We start from the raw sequence: 23068 nt of genomic DNA, 5'->3' as shown, positions 1-23068 counted from the left end.
TAACTTTAGAATTATTGAGTTGTAATACCATATTGAGCAGTTTCATAACAGAAATTAAATTGAATTAAAAATACATAATAAATAAGGATAATGTTTTTCTCCAAATCAATTCATGAAAATACATAATAAATAAAAATTATAACAGACCAAACCAAGTTTAAGATAATTTTTTAAATAAACCATCACCGAAACTTTATATTTAAATCATATAAACCAATAACAACTCTTTAAATTAAAATATTCCGGCCTCGTCACAAAGAGATTAGTCTTTACTTTTATGTTGATTTCTACCTTTGGTTATTTATTTTAAAGTTATAATCTGGTGTTCTTTAAAATTTATATATGGTGAGGATTTAGTTTAATATTCACAACTTTTAAATTACTTATGAAGATTGTTGTTGAATGAATATAATTTGAAGAAGTGGTCTAAGTCTAAATCCTTTAACAACTCTCCATGATGTGTTTGAGTCTCCATTTTACACTCTTTTCATCGTAACTGTTACCAATGAAATGTGTTCAAACTTTCAATCATCGTAATTACTACCAATTTCCGCGTTTAATTTTAGACTAACTACATATGTTGTTTTGAGCCCAGTTATTCATCGTACCATGTTACAAAAAGAACATACGAATTATTTGAAAAATGTAATCCATTGGAACAAATTGACAGTGATTAGTATCCAATATATGGTGTAAGATTAAATACTTTCAACGGCGGACAAATCTCACACACTATCTTCCTAAATTTTTTATGCTTTTTTCTGCTAAAATTTGGTGCAATTGTCTTTTTAAGTTCTTTATGTATCTTAGCTAATTTATTAGTCAAATAATTTATAAAAGGTTCCCAACTTGGATTTTGATATATAAACTTTATGTGTATATATGGTCTTGAAAGTCTTCAGAAACATTTAATCTTTCTATCTTTTTGTGCAAAGATCACTTTGTCCCCAAACAATATCTTCTTCTTCTGAGATTCTTCCAGACATCAGCAATAACTCAAGAGAGAGAGAGACTAAAAGCTTAAAAATCACGAAACTTAGTGGATAGTTATTAGAAACCTAAAATAAAAATTAAAAAAAAGCTGCAATGGTTGCAAGAATTACATCCTCCGACCATGTATTCAATGGATAGAAACAGCTGAAGCTCAGGGATACGCGTTGCTAAATCATTTAGACTCCCTTGCCCATGTCATTTAGCGCCATTAATTAATTTGACAAATACTTTTGAAGATTGAGTATCATTGTATCTAGAGGGAATTTATTGGAAACTGTTTCGGGTTTATCAGTTAACCCATGCAAAAAAAATTAAGTCTTCAACAATCTAGAAATAAGTTTGATTTAAAAAGAAAAGGACTAAACAAAAATATTGCTATAGATCTTTTACAACTCCCGAGCACAGAAAGGAGTTTGTTTTTTAAGTTATTACCTCAGAAGCTGGGATCTCTATGTTTACAGATGACCCAAGCTTAACGACAACTTCAGAAACAACTTCGTTGGAGAATCAGCTTCGTTGGCGAATTTGGTATCATCATCTCTTTCGTTACCACCGTACTGAACCAGGATCTCCTCTGCAAGAAAGTACCTTCATCAAGCCACAATGCATTAATGTTATGGTAAAGATTGACTTTTAGAGCATAGTATGGGGTTCTTACTTAGAAGAGTCTTTGTGACATTAGCTGGAGGAGTCACAACAAACTTGCTCTTCGTTCTTCGTGTTAAGAATGGAGAGAGGAGAGTGCTGCCAGCTTAGAACCCATTATATAACTAAGGCACAAGATCAATACATCTCAAGCTAGTTTGTAAAGATCGAGCCTTTTGGATTAGGTTTCTCTTTGTTCCATGAGCTGTGTGTCTTCGTCCAACATCGTCTCCGGATTCTTCTTCTGCACCATTTATTTTATTGAATCATTAGAAAGTGCTTTCCATATTCAATATGAAAGGGTAATAATATTTTTTTAGTTCTTTCCTGTCGACATGAGCATGGAAGAAGTTGAGGGATATCATTACTATGGAAGCATTAAGAAGTTGGGTGGTAATATGGAATACAATTTGCTTACTCTTTAGGTTGTACGTGTACCAACAATCTCCTTCCCCGTGATCATGTCAAGGACTGGACGTTGCCGGAGATGATGCCCAACGATGAGTTTCATGTGCCCAATAAATCTAAAACATTAATGCACCTAATACAAAACGGGGAGGAGAGGTCAGAACTGTTGGGGAATATTCAATAGATCCCTTTTGTGGAGACCAGTTTCATCCCATCTATAATTCAATTCTCAATTTTATAGTCTATATGTAATTATACTACAATATAATTGAATTCCATTTTATTAGTTTAGTAAAACCGTATCTGATTTTTTAATTTAAAAATATTTACATCATTTATATGGTTTTAGTAGAACCATCTAACAATATTCTCCAAATTCTCCAAAACTATTAATAGTTTTTTAACATTTTAGAAAACATTAATTTGTCTCAAAATAAATCTATCAAGCTGATCAACGTTGATATTTTTATTTGATATTATTTTTAAAAGGGTAATAATATTTTTTTAGTTCTTTCCTGTCGACATGAGCATGGAAGAAGTTGAGGGATATCATTACTATGGAAGCATTAAGAAGTTGGGTGGTAATATGGAATACAATTTGCTTACTCTTTAGGTTGTACGTGTACCAACAATCTCCTTCCCCGTGATCATGTCAAGGATTGGACGTTGCCGGAGATGATGCCCAACGATGAGCTTCATGTGCCCAATAAATCTAAAACATTAATGCACCTAATACAAAACGGGGAGGAGAGGTCAGAACTGTTGGGAAATATTCAATAGATCCCTTTTGTGGAGACCAGTTTCATCCCATCTATAATTCAATTCTCAATTTTATAGTCTATATGTAATTATACTACAATATAATTGAATTCCATTTTATTAGTTTAGTAAAACCGTATCTGATTTTTTAATTTAAAAATATTTGCATCATTTATATGGTTTTAGTAGAACCATCTAACAATATTCCCCAAATTCTCCAAAACTCTTAATAGTTTTTTAACATTTTAGAAAACATTAATTTGTCTAAAAAAAAATCTATCAAGCTGATCAACGTTGATATTTTTATTTGATATCATTTTTAAAAGGGGTAAATTTTTATGAATTTTTTTCCTTTGTAAATAATTTTATCTAGGCTATGTATTTTAAAAATAGAGATAAAATTTGTAAATGAACGAAATTATTCTTTAGAAAGATAAAAAAAAAAAAACAATTTGTAAAACGAACAAAGAGGTTGAAGTTTTTCTTTTCCTCTCTAGCTTTTATCTTCTTGATGTTTTTTATCCGTCCTTTGAAGTGATTGCGTATTTGATTGAGCTGTCAAAGTAAAATTTTGTTGCGAGTGAAAAAGCGAGTTCAAGATGATTTTAAATATTTTGTGCTTTTTTTTTGTTCATAATAATTTGCTAACGTAATTACTTCTGTTTCTAATTGAAAGCTTGCAAGTTATGGAAATTTGATGCATGAGGGTGGCCATAATAATGCAGCCGTGCCGCTTCTAATTTTGGTCCATTCTGCATTATACAGGTTTGGTAGAAACAACATCCTGCTCTAATATATTTATTAAAAACAACGGAGTTGTTCATTTAGCTCACTAAACAAAATATTATAATATTCTGTTCGTAAACAAATCACATAATAAGACGACGAAAGATGTTACGGTAGTATGTTATAGTGTTAATGGCATAGAGACGACCAAAAGATATATCTAGAGATATCATGCCCATATACTAAGGGGAGAAAAAGAAATCTAAAATAGTAAAACCAAATATTGTGTCGCAAAAATGAAAGCTAAGTTTGATAAGTAGAAAATGAGAAGAAATTAAAGCCCACACTTAAGCACACTGCAAATGAAAGAAAAACTTGAAGCCCATACATAATTGAAGCCCGTCTGACGTGTAAAAAAGCTTGTCTCTGATTGGTTCGAATATAAATGCTGACATGGCACGCTCCCTGCACTCCTTATTCGGCTTTTAGTAGTGTTAGATGGAACCTCACTAGAAATTAGTTAATTCATTTATTACTAATAATATAGATTTATAATATATCATTCCTAATATAACATTCACTCCTAAAAATCCGGATGGGTTAACAACCTCACCTTGATTCATGTGTGATATTTTTATTCGGATTATTATTTAAAATTTGTATTAAATGTATTTCCTTAATGCTAATATATAATCTTTTAACTACTTAAATCATAATATAATTTGATATCTTTTAATTTAAATATATATATATAGATATATATATATTTAATTTTCTTAACAAATGTGTTGAAAAACATTATAACAATATTTTAATTATCAAAAATTGTATTGTATATAAATATTTTCACTAATTTTGTAATTAGTAATGAACTTAATGTTATTATACATTAATATATATATATATATATATATATACTCAGTTATATTTTATAAAATGAAAAAAAATATATCAAATTTTACTATTTTATAGTTATATCTATCATTTTAAAATAAAACATTGTATTTAACTAAATATGATAAAATTATTTTAAACTGATAAATTAATATATTTTATTTTCACAAACATTAAAAATTTATGCTAGAAATATAATATGTTAGTAGAACGGGTTAATTCATGTATAAATTTAACTTATCTTAAACTTTTATATATATATATATAGTTATTATCTTAAATGAATAAACATAAAAAAATATTGATAAAGAAAATCTAGCGCTTTGAATTACGGATCAGGATCATAATAATTAAATAAAAATAATTTTAAAATATAATAATAAAAAATACCAAATATATGTGATGACTTAAAATAATCAATTAACTTACAGCATGAAAACTATCAAATTGTTATATATTCAAATTATTATATATAAACATTTAAATATATAAGTAACTTTATAAATATATTTTAATTATGTAAAATATATATAAAAACATGAAAATTAGTACCCGCACGGTTGTGCGGGTCCAAATCTAGTTTCTGAATTATAATTTAAATGTTTACAAGGAACATGTTTGAACATTAAAATGGCAGAAAATCAAATATTGGAAGCTTTTTATGAAACTCTATAAAGCAAGAGGTTTTTGAGCTGATTTCCTTCTAAAAAGGGCTGAGGCACAACAAGATCCCTTATTCTTGTCTAAGAAAACTTTATAATAACGTGGCACAACAAGAAAGAACGTCAAACCCACTAATGGTTGAAACTTGGCCCTTGTCTTATTAGGTTTCGTGATTCTTTTCCTAACCTTCCCAAATGGTCGGTGCACTATGCAAGGCTTGTAATGTTCTCATTTTTGGTGGCTTGGCCGGAACGGCGGAACACTAGTAAGAGATGTTGATGAGACTCAATACGATGTTAGTGTCAAGATCCTCTTTTTCTCTTCTTTACACTCTAGGATGATGAGGTGAATCTATATGCTATAGTGCCTATCCATTTCTTCATCATTGCTAAAACCCATACTTAATTATACCCTTGGGACCTCCTAAAAGACACATTGAACTTTTGGTAGCGTGTTGCTTTGTTATCTTCTTTGCCCACTTTAGGGACATCCATGTGTCAGTTTTCCCTATTTTCTTTTTATCCTCATTTTTAAACGTTGAATAGTTTGTTAATGACATCCAATACAATTATTTGTTCAATTTTTGGTTAAGCAGTTGGTTGTGAAAATTTGAGAATAATTAAAGTTGAATCTAGTTTTGGAAAAGTTTAACGCGGTTTGGTTTTTCTTTGAATTCCATACTTGTGATTTAGTCTTTTTCTTTGTGCTATCATTTCATACAATTTTGAACAGAATTGTTAGACATCGCATGTGCAAAGTATGCTACATTCAAGATTGTTCGCTCGAACCATTGTGGTCTAGTTCTAAAATCTATCACACACGTGTATGGTGCCTTTCTGCAACTTTACTTCGATTTAGACACTGATTGTCTATTTACAATTTTGCTTATCAAACACATCATCAATCTTAACAGTTGTAAACTCTTACAGATGAAATTTATAAAAAAAAAAGACTAGAAAAGTAATATCTAATATTTTTTCATTACTTTTCCTATAATTGGTGAGAACACAGACGACTCCAAAGTAAAAAAATCCTCCTCTGTATCTTTGTAGGTTTGAGGTATGCATAAGAACCAATTTTGTAAGTGGATGAAAATAAACTGATGAGATTTTTTCTCGAGAGCGTTGAACAAGTACAAAACTAAACTCTAATGGGCCTGGGCTGCTTAAAAGCCCAAGTAACCGTAAAACCCCCAACACAAGCTTCAGCTTAAACCCTGGAGACTAAAATCTTACCGTCGTCGTTGATTCAAAAGAGAAAAATGGCGAAGCGATTGATCCCGACGTTAAACCGTGTATTGGTTGAGAAGAATCTTCAACCTTCCAAGACCGTCTCCGGCATTCTCCTACCGGAAACATCTTCTCAGGTAAAGAGCCTCTCTTGATCCGATCCGCTCATTGAAAAACATAGAACTTGATGTGATGGATTTGATTGAACGCAGTTGAATTCGGGGAGGGTGATAGCAGTTGGTCCTGGAGCGAGAGACAGAACCGAGAATCTGATTCCGGTTTCGGTTAAGGAAGGAGACAATGTTCTTTTGCCTGAGTTCGGTGGTACTCAAGTGAAGCTTGGAGAGAAAGAGTATATGTTCTTAACCTGTTCGATGTTATTCCTCTGAGAGTTTATTTTTAATGATTTTCACTGTGTTTTTCGTCTCCTTTGCAGGTTTCTTTTGTATAGGGATGAAGATCTCATGGCTACTCTTCATGATTGATCTGCAATTTTTCATTGGTTTCAACTTTTGGATCAATTGTATGAATTGATTATTCAATGTTGGCAAATAATTTTCATTTCATGATCATGCAATATCCATCTAGTTCTTACGTAGGACATAACCGTCTACAATGCTTCTAGTAATGTCGGCTGATTAGGGGTAATAGATAAACTATTTGATCTGTTCCGAAAATGGAGAAGTTCCTTGGAACATTTGGAAATCTAATCTAGTAGTCAAGAAGTTTTTTACATGTTCCAACTCCAATGGCTTCCGCGAGGTGCCAGCCAGCGTGAAGAAATCTTCAGCTATGAACAGAGCACCTCCTATCAAATAAGACATCATGTGTACGGTATGAGCTGTGCTAAGATCTGGATCCTTTAAGCTTCTTTTAGCCATTAATAACTTTGGTTTTCAATTCCCTATCTCCCTTTAAGTTCTAACTGGTGACTTTATAGGAACATTATGAATGAGTAGGGAAAAAATGCAGAAGAATAAAATTATAAAAATGAAAAGAAAAATTATTTCTTATCAATTCTAATGAGGAAAAATTTGTTCTATATTCCTCTAAAATAAAAAGAATGAAATGAATGAAAATGAAAAAAATCTTACTTATAAATGCTAAAAAAAATTAGGAAGGAATGCATTATTCCCTTTTATTCATTGGTTAGACCTTTAGAGACACTTGACAAACCATAACAGAATCTAACTGGATAAATTTTCTGAAGAAGACGAATGTGAAGATGAGTTCATTAGAATTTAGAAAGATGGAACCTATTGCTGTCGTTGTGGCGATCATTGTGTAATCTACCCATGGCCGGCTCAAGAATTTTACAGATCCTAGTGCAAAAAAAGTTTTGGACCCTTAAACATCATATCGATTTAAAGTTTTCATAAATATATTTTTAAAAATAAGTATAATAAATAACATTTTATAATTTTGTGATGGAAACAAATATATATATATATATATATATATATATATATATATATATATATATATATATATATATATATATACTAGGATCGACCCGCCCTACAGGCGGGATATATTACATTTGTATTTTTCATTACGAATAATATGATTGTTAATATGCAAATCTAATGGTAGGGGTTGGTTTGCAACTGATATCGCAGTTAGTTTGTTTCGTTTAAACCGATGGTTGGACGATTGAAAATGAAAATCATGTTCTTTGAATTATTTTTGAGTTATTGTACTTTGGCTTTATTATTTAATCAAGTGTGGTTGTCTGCTGCATATTATAGAATGTGATTTCTGTTGAGTGAGTGTATTGGTGGAAATAACCTAAGCTTTATAGGTTGGTTATCGCTATGGATCTCTGGAAATAACTTAAGTCTCGTAGTAGTATTTCTCTGTGGGAGCTAGTGCGATTTTTATTGTTTTAGCAAAAATATTAGCTAATTATAAATTGTTTTCTACAGTGAAAGTAGAAGTGGACCGTAAGGTAATAAGTATTTTGAGTTAATTTAGTTTGTGTAGGTTAACGTAGTAAACCATAGAGTCATGACAACAATTGCATTTCATGGAGATTTTGTATTGTGTGTAAGGTGAGTTTTAGGATTGTAGTCCTACTTGCGCTTTAGAATTTAGAATAAATTAGATACCAGTGACTTGTATTTTATTCACTTTCATAAGAGTTAACTTAACACACAACCAAGCTCTGTAGACAAAAGTTAAAATTAAAAGAAGAAAATATTTTATATTGTCTCAATTATCTCTCATGCTTTTCTTAACCGAATGCTCACAAATATAACGACATATACTTGCTAACAAAACAAAATACAAATGTTACACCATTTCTAATATTACATTCTTATCCTATATTAATTGGACTATCGAATAAAATTATTAAACATTCTTACACAAATATTTAAATTTTATACTTATACATTAATCACCTACAACATCTCTTCTTCTCATCTTCTTTAATTGAATTCAAGAGGTGGAGCATAGCCTACAAACCAATTGAGCCCCCACAATCAGCTTCTTATGGTATGACATCATCTCCCCTACTACATGTTTTGCTAATTCAAATCAACTTAAGGTTATTTCTCAATTCATTTCGTGTGCTTTTATCAATATGTCAAGCTCACGCTAATTACGATCTTGCCATGTACTCGCCCAAGCCTTTCTTTTTCCTTGATTAACTTCATTTTCGATATCAATTTGGGAGTGGCCCTCTTGCAATTGTTAAAAACGTTTTACCCATATTTGTTTGGTTCGTTGTAGGCTTTTAGCCAGAGCCCACAACATTAATTCTCTCCTCAACACTAATTATATCTCAACATTATTTGTTAACCAATTCTTTTTTTAAAATAATCACTGTCATTGATTTCAATGTTCAAAAACATACAAAAAGACTTTTACAATAGAGATATTTCTGTTTAACAAAATTCGATAAGATACACATACAATACAATCAAGCTTGGTTGTTTATCAAGCTGGCAGAAGTTCTAATCAAAAACCGTTTTTACTGCAGTGCTTCCGGTCCTTGAAAATTCTAATCCTTCATAAGCTTTAAATAAGCCATAAGCGAAAAATAAGCTGCAATGATAACCAAAAGAATCATTTTGAAACAGTTATAAAAAGGTACGGGAAAGCCAAGAGAGGTATATATATACAATGTAAGTCTTTCACTGTTGTTTTCACCAAAGCAAAATAGGAGAATAAAAGAGGGATTCAGGAGAGAGATGATACTTTTTCAACTCTCCCTTTGGCATATCTGTAAAAAGATGTTGAGCTTCACCATGAAACAGCTGAATAACATTCCAAAACATATGTACGAACACATCAGACAACAGTTTAAACAAAGTAATATAATACAACTTTAAGAGGCATCTTACACAAACTTGGAGACTTCAAAGATGGCATGACGGATTGCAATCAGAAGCAGAACGACCAAGGGCAACCTGCATCAAGTAGAAGAAGAACCTGGAACAATAAGAACCAAACTACAAATCAAAGACTTAATGTAACAGATATTAGACAGAGCTCTTAGTATTATGTAGATCATAGAGCTTCTTTTAAACATTTTTCATATCTTTAAAGTTGTTTTCCAAACTCTGGTTGATGTTAGATCTATCAAATAAGACAGTATCTAGGTGACAGATATAAGAAAACTTACAATTCTCTGGCTGATTTTATTGACATAGAATGTTTAAACTTATCAGATCTTCATGATGCACCATACAAATCATTGGAACCTGTAAAAAATTTATTGTTAAATCATATCATATTGTGTCTAACGTAAATAAGTTACCAAGAGTTTTCAAGACAATGATTTAAGGTGACATATTTCAACAGATGGTAAAGCAAGCCATAAGATGATTCAAGTGCCAAAGTTCAGACTCTGAAGTGTGAAGAACATAATCAAATTTTGTTCTTCGATGGCTATAGACTAAAACCAAAAAAAAAAAAACCCAGAAATCAAATCAAAGAGCCTGTAATTGTCAAATGTTTGGTATCGTAAATTGTAAAGCTCAAATATCTTCATTGAAAAGGAAAGAGATTTATTGTTACTTTCGCCGGAATTACCTTAACGCCGAGGTGGAGTATGTAAACGCCCATAGGCTCGCCTCCCAATATTCTTCGCCTCATAGAAACGAAACAACCTCATCTCACTTGTGGAAGAACATCTTCCAGACTTCGAGTCAGAAAGAAAAACTTGAGAGAGAGCCATTTTCCAGAAACTAAATGGATTTATCTGTTTGAATAGATTGGTAGGATGATCTCGAGAATAGGGATGCTAACCTTTATATACTGAGGTTTCCACCGTTTGCAAGAGCGAAGCAAACAATAAATGTAGATCGTGGATAATAGAATCAAGGAGGACTTTAAGAAGATGAATCTGAAACTGGTAAATATCAGGGTTGGAGGAAGAAGATGAATCAAAACCCTAGAGTTTGAGACTACATCACGACGGCAGAGAAGAATAAGGGTTCAACCCTTGAAACAGAAAACACGCGACTTGCTCTTTTTTCAGATGGGCTTTACAAAGCTTTTTTTTTCACGTGAAATCAAAAACCCAAACGAATATTAATCTTGAATAAATGAAACGCTGGGTTTTAAACCTGGGACACGTGTCGGCACCAAAAACTTCGAATTTTTGAGCTGGAATCTGACGTGGGTCAATAGGAAGGAAGCAAAGCCTATTTTATATAATTAGATAATATTTTTACGGCCTTTATATTTACTTTAGCATAAGACTACATATATTTATTTTTTTTAAATCGTGACCTTAACTATTAAGAAGTAGGAAGACATTTGATTAAATCCGGACAGTCGCACGGCTTATCCCCGCTTAGCTGTCCCTGAATCTATCCATCCCTGGTACTTCTTCAACTTTCCCCTAGAGACATATATAGACTCGATGCGATTTCACTTTCAGCTAGGTAACCAAAAAGTAAATCCATGCAGGTTTGACTAGAAAATATAGTTTTGTTCCACCTTGGATATAAAGCTAACAACCTGATATTGAAATACATGTGCTCCTCCTTAAATCCGGGCGGTCGCCAGTTTATCCCCCACCTTGTAGCTTTTATTGGACCGGTTTTAACAAAAGCCCAGCTGGCCCCATGATTTCCAACACGTGAATTGTGTAGCTCCAAGTTGACTTCCATGAGAATCTTTTGGAGAAGAACTTCATCTCTAGACTGCCTACGTCTTTGACCGCGAAGTCATTGCCTTCGTCTTGAATCTGACCTTCATCATCATAGATACCAAAAACCGGATCGCCAACAATTTCTTTGTAAACAATTATTTCAATTTCCTCGAATAAATTCGCCATGATTCCAGAAACGAGTTTTGATTAAGAAATCAAAACACTTGGCTCTGATACCACTTGATGTAGCGGAAGCTACGATAATACAAAGATCTTATTTAGTCTAAGAATAGCTAAGATTAATATCATTTTAAATTCGTTGAGATCACCAATAATCTACCGAAAACAAGGAATAAATAGAGAACTCTCAATTCTATTAATAAAATCATAAACTGAATACAAACTTAAGTCTAGACGGCTATATATAATAAAACCGTAAAACCCTAAAACACTAAAGATAATTATCTAAACAACAAATAAATAGATAATAAATATTTGGAAATATCCCAAATATTTATCTGCATCAAGTTTGCATAGACCTTTGTGTTCAGATTTTTTCTATATTGATTAGTCTCATTATCTTTTAGTGAAAGTCAACTTACAAATGGGTTTCGCAAAGACATACACTTTGGTGCCCAGAGCCGGTCCTAACAACTATTGGGCTGGAAGCAGATCTAAAAAATATGGCCTATTTATATTCACTTTTATAAAAAAAAAGTAAAAAAAAATTAAAACAATGTCAATAGTACATGTTGAACCTCCCACCTCCTCTGCATTAAAACTCAGGATTACCACTTGACCTATTGAATAATTTATGTTATTATTTGGCCGGTATTGTTAATATTCAGTGGCCGTCCGAAGCAAGAAGCACCTGCTTTCTAGGCGTGGGCATTCGGGGTCCCAATCGAGTTTCGGTTTTATCCATTCGGGTTTTGGTTTTCGGGTTTATCAAAATTAACCCCATTCGGGTTATATAAAAGTTCGGTTCGGGACCGGTTCGGGTTATATCGGGTTCGGGTCGGAGTTAGTAAATCTTCAAAGAACCGGTATAACCCATTGTACTTTCGGATTCGGGTCTCATTCGGTTCTTCGGTTTAAAAATACATGATTTGTACCTATTTTGTAACTAAAACATAAATGAAATCGGTTCTTCGGATTTAAAATACATGATTTGTACATATTTTAATAGCCAAAACATAAGTAAAATCGATTCAAAAATATGAAAAAAACATCAAACGTGATCATTCAAAATCAAGCGAAAGATAAACATAGTTAGTGATAAAAAGAAAACCAGATAAATGAAATCATTTTTTTTAAATGATGAAAAGTGAAGAAAAAGACAAAAAGAGTCTCTCATTTGAGAGATTTTCTTCGAAGTTTGAGAAATTTTGACATATTTCAATTAGTAGTTAGTTATTGTTTATATGGCAATAAAATAAAATTTTAAGAATTAGATACCGAACAACGCTGGTTCCCTCATGGTACTTCGCTTCCTTTCATGGTCCTTGCTTCTGTCCAAGACTGCCTCTGTTGGTGCCTGCATACCAAGGACCATGAAAGGAAGCGAAGTACCATGAGGGAACCAGCGTTGTTCGGTATCTAATTCTCAAAATTTTATTTTATTGCCATATAAACAATAACTAACTACTAATTGAAATATGTCAAAATTTCTCAAACTTCAAAGAAAATCTCTCAAATGAGAGACTCTTTTTGTCTTTTTCTTCACTTTTCATCATTTAAAAAAAAACATTGATGAGAATTTTTTTTTGAGATACTGTATTGGAGATGGTCCTGAAACGACGTGACAAAATCGTCATTAACACAAAAATTGAACTACCATGAGATGAGTGAGTAGTTATTCAGCACACTTATTGTCTTTTAATATTTAGATAAATAATTAAGTAAAACATCCTAATCATGCAAGAGTGGAAATAAAAAATAAAAGATTATAAAATGCGGAGAATAAAGAAAAACAAACTAGAGAATACTAAACAATATTGTATAAAGTGGTTGGAAGCAGGTGATCTTAACACAAGACTTTTTCATCTGATCACCAGAATTCGTAATGCTTCAAATGCCATAAAGTATATGCTACGTGTTGATGGTTCTAGGTTGAAGGAGGTTCATGAGATCGCAGCTACCCACTTATCTGGAACTCTGTGCAACATCGTAGGCTGCTGTTCCCATCTCCCGGGTAATCATCTAGGTTGCACGAAAGCTTCATCAGACATGTTCGCTTCCCCCTTCAAAACCGAAATCAGAATCGGAACCTTGCGGAAGCTTGCAGAATCTCGATTCCCAAACACTTTTAAAATATTATTTTTAAAACACGTTGAAAGATTACGATTCGGTTTTAGAATCACGCATCCGGTTTTTGAGACACAATGTTATAAATCAATAAAAAAAATATAAAATCTTAGTTTTAATTTATATAAAATCCAAAATTCAATAGTATAATGAAATAGAAAAAAATAGAAATATACAAATATTAAAGCTAATACTATAGATTATCTTTATGTATTGAGATTTTTATTAAAGATATAGCATATATTCAAATATATTGTGTCAGTTATTTATGAAGTACTAAAAATAATTAATATAATAATTTATTTTAAACTTATTTTATGTATATTTTTACAGTTTTAATATGAAATCATTTCAAAATTATTATAAATGAACAAATGGTTTATTTTAAATTTAAATCATATAATTTTAATCCTAGATTTTATAAAATTTTCTTTTATATATATATAGATATTTATGAATATGCGCTTCCAACACATACCGCTTCTTAAATTTTTTAAAAGTCTCGCTTCTATGCTTCTATACGCTTCCGCTTCCACGTCCGTTTCCATGTAACATAGGTAGGACTAGGACGGATCAGGTATCCGGGCATTTTAAGGTATCCGGATCCGGATCCTTATCCGGCGGATCCATAATTTTACTATCCTTATCCGGATCTGGGGTTCTCGGATAATCCGGGTGTCGGATATCCTTCTAAAAATTGTAATATCCGGCGGATATCTGGATCCGGATTTGGATCCTTAAAAAAAAATAAAAAAATATTAATATATAAACTATTAAAGTAATTTAAAAATAAAAAGCTATATAATGTTTTTAATTATTTCTATGTATAATATTACAAAATTTACAGAAAATTTACATATACTATTATAAGAATGAAAACATATTTAAATAAAGTTAGTTTTTATATATAGGTATTATTATTTTTGAAATAGTTATTAATAAAACTTACGGATCCGGATATCCGGACTAAAAAAATCAAGATATCTGGATCCGGCTTTGACGGATGCAATATTTTACTATCCGGATCCGGATTCGGCCCCTCCGAATATCTGAATTTTCGGATCGGATAGTTGTGTAGCATAGTCAGTAGCTAGATATGGATAAAAGGACATGGAATACATATGGTGAGCTACAATAATAGTTAAAGAGTCTAACATAGCCAGGTTAAGAGATAATTGAGCATGCCATGATGTTGTTAGAATTTCATATAGACGTTTATGGCCTTAGCCTGTAAATGGACCTTTATGAGCCTCTAAAAAATAAATCTCGGATCGAATCTAGATCTAGGATAAAGTCCAAGCCTAAACATAGGTAATCATTAGCTAGTTTTAGAAATTATTTCGCTAAAATCTTGGAAGAGTAAAAAAAGATTTTTAAAAATTAGAAATCATTTACAACTTCAACAATTTTGGAAATTAATGGTAAGAGAACCTGAATGCCGGAAGTGAAACAACGTGAATCATGCGTTTGATTAGATAATCATTGTAGAACGTTGTAGAAAGAGTGGTTGAGTCATAAATGACGCGCTGAGCTAATATATTAGGATAAGATTAAATGTATAAAACTGCCACTTCAATTTCAAGGGGACAATGAAGTAATCACTCTGAAGCAAATTAAACCTACTCTCATGTGTCTTCTTCTATTACAATAATTGCTCCCTTTTTTCTCTCTATAAAGAGAGCTATATTGTATGGATTGTAAAGGCATTCACTCACACCATTCAGAAGTAACCTAGAGAAGCAAATCATTCGTAGAAAATGGCAGAGGTAGAAACGAAGCAAGAGATAAAGGGTGCGACTGAGCCAGAGACAAAGGTTGCGACTGAGCTAGAGACAAAGGCTGATAGTATGGTTGGAGAAATTTGGATAGATGTTGATATCAAAGCTTCTGCAGAGAAGTTCCACCATATGTTCGCTAAAAGGCCACACCACGTGTCCAATGCCACCCCTCGCCACATTGGGGGAGTTGAGCTGCACGAGGGAGAGTGGGACAAAGTTGGAAGCATAGTCTTGTGGAACTACATTCATGGTAATTAATGACAAAATATTTTATATGTAAAGATAATTCTTCACGAAGATACAAATATTAGTTTTAATGTCAGCGATTTATGCAAGAAAACAATATTTAACTGTTTCACACCAAGCGTATGGGTATGTCTTTGACTCTTTGATGATAAAAACATTTAACATTTCATCTGTGAACGATTTTTGGGTGCAGAAGGAAAGCCAAAAGTAGCAAAGGATAGGATCGAAGCGGTGGATCCGGAGAAGAATCTGATAAAATTCAGGGTCTTAGAGGGAGATGTGTTGAAGGAGTACAAAACCTTCTTGATAACACTCCAAGTAATACTAAATTTTGTGACTCCTATTTCGATGGAGTTTTAATTTGGTTTTTCATCTGAGTCAATATTCTGGAATCTCTCAACAGGTAACACCAAAGCAAGGAGGATCCGGAAGTGTGGCGAGGTGGCACTTGGAGTATGAGAGGATTGATGAGAAGGTAGCTCATCCTGAAACTCTAATTCCATTCTTGGAATCAATGTCCAAAGAGATCGATGAACACCTACTGTCCACAGAGTAGAACGAAGACTTCCTTCTGCTTGTTTTTTTTTTTGTAACATACTTCGGTTTGTTTAAAACCCTATGTATGATGAGTCTGGTGCCGTGGTGCATGCATGTATCATGTATGTATGTAGTACATGCATGTATATTCATATTTCTGTATTATATGGAGTAGTAAGTATATGCTATGTTTTTATCAAGTTACAAGTTTGTAACATGTATGCGTATGGAAAAAAAAAACATGTATGCGTATGAGCTTTCCCTTTTTTGTATGTTGTGACAAAATAAATAAAAATCATACTTATGCAAGTTTTTGGGTTTAAATCATACTTATGCGCAGTTATGCATGAAACCATAAATATCATCAATTTTTGGTCAATATTATATAAATATAAAACATCATATGAATATACATACATTTTTTTGTTATGACTACATACATGGCATTTTTTTTATATACATACATGGCATTTACAATACACTGTGTCTGGGGAATTTAACGTCTGCCGAGACACGTTTTTATACAGCTATGAGATACAGTAAATTATTAATGAATTAATAATGTCAGAAGTACAATAATTTATTAATTTATAGAATTTACGAATTTATGTATTTAGATTTATATTTTAAAATATTTTTCTTATTGAAAAGAATAAAAAATATTTCATTTTATGATTATTATATATTAGTTTTTTTGTCATCAATTATTATATATTAGTTAAAATTTATAGATTTGAATTTTAGCTCTTTTCATTAGATTATTTGATATGTTTTATGTGTGCTGATTCCGTATGATAAGATACAAATGTAATTTTATATGTAATTCAATGAATTAACAACAAAATAGTGAAATACAATAAAATTAAAGATGAAATTATTTAAAATAAACAATGAAATATTTTGTTTATGTTTATATAAATATATATATATATATATATATATATTAATTATTCTGATTTGAAACATAAAAGTTTATTAATTTATAGAATTATTAATTTATAATTTTAGTGAAATTATATATGTATCTAATATTTTTAAAAATATTCTATGTCATATTTTACATTAGTCCACTTTGAAAAAAAAAATTATTAATTTATCGAATATTAATTTATAGAGTTTTTAATCTAAACTATAAAAGCGTTTGAATATCTTATAATGTCCCGATCGGCTAAATAAAATATTGATCAAGCTTTACAAATTTTTGTTTCGTTTGTTTTTGTTTACCGGTTTTGGAATAAATCTAAATTATCCCTCAAAGGTTTTTTATCGAAGAAAACATTATTTCATCAAAGATTATATTTCTCGAGTATATCATTTATAAAATTTATTATAAATCTAGATCTAAACACAATTTGGACTGATCAAATACATGTAATGCAAAAGCAAGTAGTGCTTGCAAGTGTTGTGAACTGAGACATGTTGAGTATAAAGACGATTGATGAGACGAATGCGGCTTACACTAAAACTCTGTCTCAGTTCTTTGAATCATTACTAAGAGATCAAATGAACACCTCTTGTCCAAGGAATAAATAGATTTGTACTGTTTCTGTTTGCATATGCAATTTCTAACCATTTGAGTTAGCTACGAGCATATCGACACTGTCACCACATTTATTAAACTCAATACAAATCAGTTAACAGTTATGCTTATTTCATGTCTTCTTTCAACGATCGCTTGACCTTATGGAACCCTGATCCACTGGATTTGAATCTCAACCTCACCGCTTTGGACATTTCTGAGCTTCAGAATCATGTCCTGGACGATCTTTCCATTACTGAACGTGATCCTGCTCTCTTGAGCCAGGCAATTGTCTGTACTCGGCTTCACTCTCTTGACCTCGGTTCCATCAGGGAGTTCTTGAAGACCCATTGCTTGAATCTCAAGAAACGGCCTGATGTCTATTTCCGCATCTCCCATCTTGTCATGGGAAGTGAATGTATCTTTATCATAAACTTCCTGTAAGGGAAATACAAAAGAAACCATTCAGAAACCGACAAAGTATATTTCAAACACGATGAAGAAGTAACTCACGAGAATCACAGGTTGATTATGATCATTGAATGCAAGCGTCAGTTCATCGTTCCACTCAGGGTTACAGTTATTTTCCACACGATGAGTCTTTAATGTCTGAGCCAGATTCACAAATCAAACAAGATATAACAAGAGTTCCTGACTGTTGTATGTAAGAGAGAAACAGAGTGCATTTGTGTGTATAGTACCTGAGAACCCATGGTTACGACGACGAAAGGGTCGCTGCTCTGAGAATCTCGACTAACAAGATTCATCCCTCTTTTCACTCGGATCCTAAGAAGTCCCACAAGATCCTCCATGTCTCCTCTGACAGAGCTTTCTCTTCCTCTGATCTGTTTCTTAAAAGAGCACGAGTTGCGGAAGAACGGTTAGGAGCAAGTTATGTTTGTGGCCTCTAAAGTCTGTGACTTTTTCTTTAACCTATGTCTTAGCAAGCATCTTCTGGAGCATCTTTTTGTCCTATACGGATCTTGTTAGTAGTAGTTGAATAGGCTTTCCTTTTGATGTAACATTTCAGTAAAGGTATTTTGTATAAAGATAGAAAGTAATCTCATTTATATAAATCTAAAAGATATCAACTTCTCTTTTGCATCTTCATGGTCCCAGGCCCGACACTTTCTTAGGTAAGACATGTGCTAGTTTAGTTGATTGGTAAGAGCACCCGCAATGGTGTTACTCAAAGGGAGTCCTTAGAAAAAGTGTATTTTGATTTTTTTAGTATTATTATTTTTTTTTCTTTTTTAGATAAAAAAAAATAAATATCAACCAATCGCGAGTCGCCACATGTCGTCGGGACCCGTAAATAGTGCAAGGATTCACTAAGAAAGAGTCCTTATCTAAAAATTTTAAGGGATGAATCCTTAACTTTTGGTGGGGTCCACCGATTATTTAATTATTTTTTTTCTAAGGACTTCCCCTTAAGGATTCCCATTGCGGATGCTCTAATATTCATGCTATCTTCGTGGATCATAAAAGAGTACAAGAGATAAAGCACCAAAAATATTGAATCAATGTAGTAGCTTCAGAGCCCCACAAGAATTCTTCATCAAAACAGTGTTCTGCCTGAGAATAAGAAACCCAATTAAGTCAGAACATAACAAAAAAAAAAGTGAGGGTTTAGATCATGAAAAATATCCCTCCAGCTCTATATATATATGACTACGAGTCTACAACAACGTGTTGCCAATGGTTGTGAAGTTACAAAGATCCCAATCATTCTAGTTGATACACACCCTCCCTAATATGTGAGGCTAAATTAATATATAAGAATAGATTACCTTAGGGTATACGGAAACTTATTCAAGACTAGTGTAAATTGTGATACTAGACCAGTCACCGAATTAATATATCATTTTGCTTTTATTTTAGGGTAATTGTCAATAATAGCACTTTTTGAAGTTTATGTCTCAAAAATAACACTAAAAGGAGAAAGTCACAAAAATGACATTCATTAAAGGGTAAAATATCCTTAATACCCTTGGTTTAAAATTAAATAAACAAATAAAAATAAATAAAAATAAATAAAAAAATGAAAAAAAAAATTTATAGTTTCAGATTATATGTTTTCAGATTCGAAATTTTTATAATTTTTTTTTTGAAATATTTTTTTCAAAATTTTTTTTTTTATTTTTTTTTTCAAATTTTCTTTTTATAATTTAAAAATACTTTTTTTGAAACTGTTTTTTAAATTTTTATTTTTTATTTTAGTATTTATTTTTTATAAAATTTTAAACCTTAATTCCAAAACCCCACCCCTTAACTCTAAACCCTAAGGTTTGGATTAATTAACCCAAAGGGTATAAGTGTATATTTACCTCTTTAATGAAACATATTTTTGTGACTTTGAGCCTTGAGTGCTACTTTGGGAACAAAAACTTGGTTTGGTGCTATTCTAGTCTTTTTCTCTTTATTTTATCAATTTAGTTATATCTTCCAATATTTTTTAAAAAATATTATCTTATCAATGGTTTCAAATTGCTAATTAATTTTTTTTTTAAATAATACCTTCATCCAGAAATTTGTCAACTGTCACGTACGTATATTACGCGTCTGCATGCAAAAGTATGCACAGAAGATGCTTATCTAGGTTTTGTCTTAAAATATACCTGAACACGCGTTCAAGAAAGAAAACGAATGACTCCAAAAATAACCGAAGCGACGACAGAACATAACAGTTATCTCTTAACATTAATCTCTTGATTTATATACACACCTCTCCTCTCACCAAGAATCACAAATTCGATTTTACTTTTTTTTCTTCTTCTTCTTCTTCATCCTCGGCTCCTCCTCTCAGATTCCTGCTTCTCGTTGCGATCGACGAATACCTAAATCTCTCTTCCTCGCTGATTTTGTTTCCATCTCTCTCTCTCTCTCTCTTTTTCTACGTTATAATATTTTTATTCGGTGAAGTTTTGTGAATGGTGGAACCTAATCCGATCTGCGATAACTCTAGGCTCTCCCTTCCAATCCAAAGGGCAAGCTTCTTCGTCCCTCTGTCTTCAGACTCTGTTTTCGCATTCGGATCTTGCAAAGAAGGCTGGTACTACCGTTGCCTTGGCATCGACCCGTGAAATTCTCCTTCCCGTTTGACATCTATTTTTCTAGCGATTTTTTAATTACTTTTGAAAGATGTTGTACAAGCTGAAGAAGAGAGAGGTGGTTAAGGGAAACAGAATCTTGATCAGCGTTACGTTTCTTGGTAGCCCCGGTCCGATCCGGTTCGTTGCTTACGAAGGAGATCTGGTTGCTGCTGTGATCGACACTGCTCTTAAATGTTACGCTCGAGAAGGTCGGCTTCCCATTCTCGGATCTGACTTCAACGATTTTATTTTCTATTGTCCCATGGTTGGACCTGAAGGTGAGATCAGTCTCATCCATTTATTGGTTTTTTTTTTGTGATTATGTTGAGTTCTTTATTTCTTTTAAAAAATGTTTGTGCAGCTCTGAGTCCATGGGAAGCAATTGGGTCGTTGGGAGCGAGGAACTTCATGCTGTGTGAGAAGTCAGAGGAAAAAAAGAAGTTGGAGGAAGAAAATGGAAGATCGAGTTTTCCCATTAACGGAGCTAGAAAAAGAAGCTTTAGGGCTTGGATTAACAAATCTTTCAGTCTTAAAGTCACTACTCATTAGACTTTATCGTCTTATGTTTAACCTTGAATGCTCAAGATTATTGGTTTGTGTTTTTGTTATTTGATTTTCTTCTTTTGAAAGAATGTTTGTTTCTTGTGTTCAGTTTGAAACATTTGTCTTTTGAATTCTTGTTTTGATTGGTTTCTTGCATATGCCTCAGGAAATACAATTTTCAAGTTCTTTCTTTTGACTTTCTGAAACATTAGTTCATATTACCGAAAATGTGAAGAAAACAAAAAATTCAAAACGTCGGTTTAATTAGGCGCAAATTATGGACTTGTTGGTGGTTGCAATGTCATTATCAGTATATTTTTTCATCTCTAGCAGTAGCTTTCTTGGTTATTGAGATTGCGATATTGCGATTTCTATTAGTAGACTAGGGATTGGAGTTATTATATTTGTTCAAAAACGTTAACTGTTTTATACATAGTATAATATCAATCAATGAATCAAAAATGTTAGTTGGTACGTACTATGAAGAAATCAATCAACTATGTTATGTACTTTCATTTTTCAGTATTTTATAAAGACATTGTTATTCTAGTATTATATATACTTCATCATCGTGATGTATCCTAATTTAAATAGTCCGATTGATTCTTCTAATATAAACACCTAGTATTCATATTTTTATGGGATTTAAGATTCCCCGTCTCATATAAAAATGTAAAAACTGTTGGCAGATAATATCAAGTCGTACGTGTCGTTAACGTGAATACATTTATCCAGTAGGTTTGGTCGGCCGATGGGTTGGGAAGTCGATCCTTCTTGACTCTTGCAAACACATTGGGGCCATCTTAATATGACTTATTTCAGAATATAACCACTGTTTTCTTCTTTGGTCCACAATTTTTTTTTGTCAATGTTGTTGTTTTTTACAACGGTTTTGTTTTTTTTTTTTTAATTATTATTATAGAGTTCTGAAGAAGAGTGATGCCTCGAGAGTTCGACGAGAGGTCACACCCAAAACGGACCAACATATTAAGAAAACGAATACAAAAATTAGTAGGTTGAAGTAAAGGTTAGGTAGGTAGCCAAACGATGATAATCTGGTGGTAAAAAAAAAACTTTTGACAATGCATAAATTTGGTGGTTTTGGATTGGAATCTTGCCAAGAATTAAGTTATTCATTTTTTGAGATGAAATGGGGACATGATATTGGGCTTCGCTCTAGACACCCTCCGATCATTATAAAAATTGAAGTAAAATTAAAATTTTCATTCATTAATCAACTGATAGGCATATACATGTGAGTTTGAGCCAGGACGAAGATGGTAAATGATTTAAGCAAAATAAATGTTTGAAGACACGTCCACACATTTAGCTACAACGTCAAAGGTAGCGAGGAAGATACATAAATGATATGCAGATAAATGTTTGAAGATACCTCCACACATTTAGCTATAAGAATAGATTAATACTCTCTCTTCCCGAAATTAAGATTTTTTAGAGTTTATTATTGTTCCACAAAAATATATTTTTTATATTTTTAGGTACTTTTGTATACTTTTGAAAAACATTAATTGTGAATATTTGAACTGGTTAAATTTTATTGGTGAATAGTTATTGGGTGAATAAAAAATAAATTATAAATTAAAATGTAAAAATTTATTATACTC

At 32.1% G+C, this 23068-nt stretch overlaps 4 protein-coding genes and 1 long non-coding RNA gene across 7 annotated transcripts; 3 read left to right on the top strand and 2 right to left on the bottom strand.

Annotated features, from left to right (window-relative positions):
• The first annotated feature begins 6151 nt into the window (after positions 1-6151).
• On the top strand, positions 6152-6883 carry LOC106444705 (10 kDa chaperonin, mitochondrial). The gene is made up of 3 exons (XM_013886152.3): positions 6152-6454; positions 6530-6669; positions 6754-6883. The coding sequence occupies exons 1-3, from the start codon at positions 6350-6352 to the stop codon at positions 6800-6802; spliced, it is 294 nt and encodes a 97-aa protein (XP_013741606.1). The 5' UTR covers positions 6152-6349; the 3' UTR covers positions 6803-6883.
• A 2284-nt stretch (positions 6884-9167) lies between these two features.
• LOC106444706 lies at positions 9168-10861 on the bottom strand. Of its 2 annotated transcripts, none has more exons than XR_001288309.3 (6): positions 10572-10861; positions 10356-10464; positions 9946-10024; positions 9665-9730; positions 9443-9577; positions 9168-9365 (listed from the first exon to the last, which is right to left on the bottom strand). It is a non-coding gene; the product is annotated as an uncharacterized LOC106444706 (long non-coding RNA). The 2 variants fall into 2 exon arrangements; XR_001288308.3 differs by having other exon boundaries at positions 9519-9577; positions 10572-10852.
• Positions 10862-15299: 4438 nt separating this feature from the next.
• LOC106440980 (MLP-like protein 43) lies at positions 15300-16598 on the top strand. Its single transcript, XM_013882761.3, has 3 exons — positions 15300-15756; positions 15946-16070; positions 16156-16598. Exons 1-3 carry the CDS (start codon positions 15486-15488, stop codon positions 16306-16308), a joined length of 549 nt encoding a protein of 182 aa, XP_013738215.1. The 5' UTR covers positions 15300-15485; the 3' UTR covers positions 16309-16598.
• Positions 16599-17785: 1187 nt separating this feature from the next.
• On the bottom strand, positions 17786-18844 carry LOC106440981 (protein C2-DOMAIN ABA-RELATED 8). Its single transcript, XM_013882763.3, has 3 exons — positions 18510-18844; positions 18322-18417; positions 17786-18246 (listed from the first exon to the last, which is right to left on the bottom strand). Exons 1-3 carry the CDS (start codon positions 18618-18620, stop codon positions 17971-17973), a joined length of 483 nt encoding a protein of 160 aa, XP_013738217.1. The 5' UTR covers positions 18621-18844; the 3' UTR covers positions 17786-17970.
• A 1573-nt stretch (positions 18845-20417) lies between these two features.
• Positions 20418-21634, top strand: BNAA09G30080D (uncharacterized protein At4g22758). Of its 2 annotated transcripts, none has more exons than XM_022712951.2 (2): positions 20418-21109; positions 21262-21634. In XM_022712951.2, the coding sequence occupies exons 1-2, from the start codon at positions 20950-20952 to the stop codon at positions 21447-21449; spliced, it is 348 nt and encodes a 115-aa protein (XP_022568672.1). In that variant the 5' UTR covers positions 20418-20949; the 3' UTR covers positions 21450-21634. The 2 variants fall into 2 exon arrangements, with proteins under 2 accessions (XP_022568672.1, XP_013738218.1); XM_013882764.3 differs by having other exon boundaries at positions 20447-21178.
• The last annotated feature ends 1434 nt before the right edge of the window (positions 21635-23068 follow it).

This window comes from Brassica napus, chromosome A9, assembly GCF_020379485.1.
Source record: "Brassica napus cultivar Da-Ae chromosome A9, Da-Ae, whole genome shotgun sequence".
NCBI lineage: Eukaryota > Viridiplantae > Streptophyta > Magnoliopsida > Brassicales > Brassicaceae > Brassica > Brassica napus.
The sequence above is the reverse complement of the archived record's forward strand: the minus strand, read 5'-3'. Positions and strand labels throughout refer to the sequence as shown.